At 32.5% G+C, this 5,409-nt stretch overlaps 1 protein-coding gene across 1 annotated transcript in view; it reads right to left on the reverse strand.

Annotated features, from left to right (window-relative positions):
- The window catches only part of LOC106461707 (protein phosphatase 1 regulatory subunit 37-like), an 89,038-nt gene that overhangs the window by 14,477 nt on the left and 69,152 nt on the right, over window positions 1-5,409 (reverse strand). The window contains exon 3 of the mRNA XM_022388735.1: window positions 1,685-1,730. Within this exon, the coding sequence (XP_022244443.1) occupies window positions 1,685-1,730 (46 nt within the window). The remainder of the gene's footprint in view (window positions 1-1,684; window positions 1,731-5,409) is intronic.

Genomic DNA, 5,409 nt, shown 5'->3' on the forward strand with positions numbered 1-5,409 from the left:
ACATTGATTTTAAGTAACAAAAGTCTTAGAGAAAAAGAAATGTGAAACTTCAAACAAGAAAATCAGAAAAGAGTAAACTAAATTGAATATATTTACAGATACAAGTATTAAATAAATGATGTGAATTTTTATACATAACATTATGTAACACAAGTTCATTTTTTAAGTTGTAAATATTTAATGAACAAGAAACCTATAAACATATATATGCTTAGAAATTATAAGATAGACCTACAAATTTAATCCTCTATAAGCCTATCTTACAACTCATAAATTATCTAAATAAAATGCTCAGTACACTGTCAATCATGGAAACTACCTTGTAGAGAACATAGAGGTTGTTAGTTACTAAAGGTCATCCTTGGCTTATAAGTAATTAACTTTAAAATATTTAAGTATTTTGTTCAGTATACTAGAGCAGAAAGACCAACTTGAGGTAGCTGGGCTTGTCTCAACTCACCTGGTTTATACATGAACAAATTTTCATGAGAAAGGGAGGATGATGGAGAATTAAGAACTATTAAGGTAAGGGTTGTAGTTCTGTTTAACATCATTTTGTAATTATCAAATAAAATGGAGGAGGTTGGGAGCCATGTAGAAAAACAGGGTAGTCTATTTCTACTGTGAGAAAATTTTTGCCTTTTTTTTTGTAAATCTCATAAAAGGGTGGAGATTTGGCATTTTACATTGTAGAAATTTAGGGTGGTTTATTTCTACTTTAAAGGTTGTATCTAAATATTACGGGTAACTGCCTTCCCACAATTGGTTGCAGACAGCATAAGGCAGTAGGAGTTGAGACACTGTGGGTTCAAGCACTTAACTCCTAACCCTTAACTGGCTAGTTTGACATCACCATTTGGATCTTGCCTGATAAACGGAATATCCCCAAAATGTTTAGGTGCCATGGGCAGTGTGGCCACAGACATATCTGCTATAAGTTTTAGTGGACTGGTAGTGGAAAAATTTATATATATATGTGTGTGTGTGTGTGTGTGTGTGTGTATAGACACACACAAATTGCAAGAGTAAATTATAGTTTAGTTTTGTGTAGAATGCTTCTGTACAGTGGTGTTTCTCTGATTTTTAAGAGTTAGTTGGAAGCAGAAGGGGTAAGGTGTTATTAAATACAAATATTTTTTTGCCCTTAAGAAATCTCTATTCATTCTTTTTAACTACCAAAAAAAGGCCAAAATTACCTCAGGCTCTCTTTGCACAGCATCACAGCAGTGTGATGCTATTTCAAACTACTATTAAACCCACCCCTAGATCTCATCTGCTTGGAGTTACTTCAATTGGTTCTTGTTTTATTGTACTATTATTCTGCCAGTCCAAAAAAAATTAACATTCTCTTGTCAGTGGGGAGAATTCAAAAATTTTAAATGCCTAAACCCTAATATCTCAGATAAGGGGAGACACTGGAGAGTTCTCCAATGGGGATCCCTCCCCCACAACTCCCCTGCAGAAAGGCCCATACTTTTGTATATTTAGTGCATATGACATCACAACTACATATCTATAACATTTACTTTCAATTATAAGAGTAAAGAATGCTCCTTTACATTTTGTATTATAAAGAAAAAATGTGTAGAAAAAGCTTTGTTTTGATTTATATTTGCTAGAAGGTGTTTTTTTACGATTAATATTCACGATAAAATAATGATACATAGTAATACAGTCATCTTACCTTTCAAAATCAGATTATTGTCTTTACGATTTAAAGACTTGATTTTCTGCAAATGAAAAGAAGGTAGAACATAATTATTGTATAACATTCTGGATACAATGCATGTAGTATTAATTAAATGTTTTCCTTTTTCTTTCATTATGAAAACAAAAATGCATTTCATATTCAAGAATTTTCAACAACTGGAAAGTATGAAAACAAATAACTATACCAGAGAATTCCAAATATTAGTAACTTCAAATAACACATAAAGCGACTGGTATAGAAATCAAAGTTGCAATCAACTATCACAATCCTTACAAGACACTTTTTTAATGTTATATTCATACACTGCTTCACATTCCACTTTTGTATGCTGGCTCTGAATAGTTAAATCCATGTTGGAGAGCCAACTTTTCCTGTATAAAACAAGTCTTAGATGATTTGAAGTAAAACTTAATAAATTAAAAGAATCATGTTAGAAATGATCAACAGAAATTTTGAGATATTCTCTCTGCATTATGTGTATGTTCATACAAGTTTCTTATTAAAAAGATTCAGATTAAGTTTAATTATGTAGAAAAAATTAATGTTATGACTTATTTGATTGAATGAAAGAAACATCACTGTGTTACTTATCCTAATAAGTGGGAGGGATAGGGGAGTTGTGATAACCAATCACATTTCTCTATAATTCCCAAAGACTTCAAATACATGAATTCTGTCTTCCTACAATCAACTAAGAATTTAAATTGCAAATCTTCAAACTGAATTGTTAGATGAGTTAATACCATTCATAGACTTAACAAACTGAATACAGGTCATAACCTTCTGTGTGATCACTACAACATGTGATGATGTGAATGATAATATTGCAGTCCTTAGGTTTTTATTATTCTAGTCTATATAATTCTGAAAGTTGACTCATAGACTTTCATTAAAAAAAATATTTTTGTATAGACCTGATTATTTTATTCTCATTGCAAAAAAAAGAGTTATGTTTGATTCTTCAACAATTGTTATTTACTATCACTATCATACAACCACACCAATATAGGTAGAACTTTATATTTTTCATTGCTACCGTTATTTCACAATAAACTTAATACATAATTTCATAATTTAATATCTAAGTAATAATATAAAATTATGGAATTATAACTAAACCAAATGCACGTATTAAAAAGCGAAATCTCAATGTTTGTATATCTACAATTACTTGCTAGTGATTGATTTGGTCAAAATACAGACAGTCATTTTTCATGAAGCCAAACATTTGTGTGCCACATGAATTTCTGGGTTGCTTGATTAAATATATAAAACTTCATTTTTAAATAAATTTTTTATAAATTGAAATTAACAAGATAATCAAACCAGAGTTAAATGGTATCAGAGGAAATCATCCCAAATGACTTCCCTGGGCACTGTAACTTCAGAAATCTACTACTTTATTTTTTAAAGACTTTTATATATATAAATTACAAACATTGCTATGTTCCAACTACAAAAAAAAAGTAATTTTGAAAAATAACAGAACCTAAGCGAAGGCTGTAGAAATGGTAACCTAAAAGTACATAAGAAAATCAGTGTTTTTATTGATTTTGTCAGATGCGGGAACGAGAGTAAGGCTTAACCAGTTTGACAAGCTAGAACAGAAGTAAATGTAAAGAAAACTACACAGAATGAGGGTAAGCATGTCCTTTATATATCTACAATAATTTAAATTTAAATCAAAAACTATTAATTGAAAAAGTATTTTTCTTACACAAAATGCTTGTAGTTGTAGTAAACATTTCACACATATCTTACTATAAATATAATCCCTGCGCAAGCGATGATAAGTTCTCGACCCATAAAGGAACTGAGGCGCAAAAAATGTTTGTTAATTTGTTATTAAGTACAAAGCTACCAATGGGCTATATGTAGTCTTCTCACAAAGGGTGTCAAAACACGATGCTTTGCGTTATAAGCCCTTAGACTTGCCGTTGTGCTACCATGGGTTAAAAAGTATTTGCTATAGGAGTAGTATGAAGAAGGGGGGAGAGACAAATAACCAAATCACAGAAACACGCTTTAATAATAAATAACTACATCAATTAGTCTGTAAGAATAAATTCTCCCCATACACAGAACATATAACATGGCCAGTTGTTTGATGTCATTACATACATTGCAATGCCAGAACATAATATTTATTTGGCCACAAACTCAGGTATTTTCTGCATACATACACACAAAGGAACCAACCAAAGCGATGTCTGCCATGTGAGCATGCCCTGGTGGCGCCCGAGCAACTCTAAAGGCTTGTCCACGCCATTGCAGTATAATGGACGAAAAAACTACAATTTTATAGGTACAATCACTCTGGCGACAGAGTTTCATGGCTTCTACGAAAAGAGCTACTAAATGTCTGTAACAATGATTAGAATTAATAATAAATAGTCTTAATTACAAGTAATAGTCTTGTTTGTTTGGAATTAAGCACAAAGCTACACAATGGGCTATCTGTGCTCTGCCCACCACGGGTATCGAAAGCCGGTTTCTAGCGTTGATAATCCGCAGACGTACCGCTGTGCCAGTGGTGAGCAAGTAATAGTCAAATTACAAAAGTTCTCGTATAACCACTCTGCCTTAGCTCATCAGTTGGATACACTCGTAGTTAGCTGCGTTTTCGGCCATTAACCAAATAATACCTGACGAAGTAGGGACTGCTCAATGAAATTACCAAGCACCGAAGTATAACTGTCACATATAAAGCTTCATGAACAGTGCCTATCGCATTTGATGTACTTATTAATGTTTAAATTGTCCTTCCAGTGGCTAGCGGATCGCGGCTAGTTGGATAAAATAACAAGTGTGAATGGTTGAATTATTAGGCTTGTATTGGAGTATATATGTGTTGAGTAAAGAAAGTTGTTTATATTTTGTAATGACCAAGTTAATTATGTCAGTTACACAAAAAAAAACTGACTCAGTATAATTTTTGTTAGCGTTGAATAAAATATTATTGAAGGGTGGAATGCTTAGGTTTGCGTTAAATTATGTAAGATAAGGTTAAAGAAAATTATGCATAATTCGCAGCTATCATGTTAATTTATGAAATACATTTTCATAATATTCTTATTGGAGGCTGTATATATGGCATGTGTCGGAATTGTCAACGTAACACATAAAACAAATTGTACTTACCACAACATTTTAAAAAATTCAGTGTGCTAACGGTTTCAATCCACTGTAGCGTATGGGGGGTGACCTTAAAGAAAGTCTACGCAACGGCCAGCCTTGAAAGGTGACCAGTTTGGAAAAAGAAAGAAAAATAGTTTAAAATAATTTAGCATAGAACTTGAGTAACGCCAAAGATAACCAGGAGTGGCGCCAGCAATAATGTACAGAGGACATTAAAAGGGCAGATGTTGACAAAAAAAAGAAAAAAAGAGTACTTTCTAAGCGTTGTAGGGCAAGCCTTTTTTTTTTTATGGAGGGATTTAGGGGAGACTATGGGGACTGTAGGTTGCCTCTGGTACACACAGTAGTAAGAGTCATAAGAAACAAACAAATCTTCTTTTATTCCTATTCAATTGGTCTTATAAACACTTTTAAGATCTAAGACTAAACAGCTAATTCTTGCGCATTAATACTTAGTAGCATATCACTGTAATTTCTTCACTGTCCTTGTGTGTATCATTCTTTTTAAAATTAAGGTGTGGAATCAGACATATCAAGCCCCAGTGGCACAGCGGTATGTC

This window comes from Limulus polyphemus, unplaced genomic scaffold, assembly GCF_000517525.1.
Source record: "Limulus polyphemus unplaced genomic scaffold, Limulus_polyphemus-2.1.2 Scaffold1015, whole genome shotgun sequence".
NCBI lineage: Eukaryota > Metazoa > Arthropoda > Merostomata > Xiphosura > Limulidae > Limulus > Limulus polyphemus.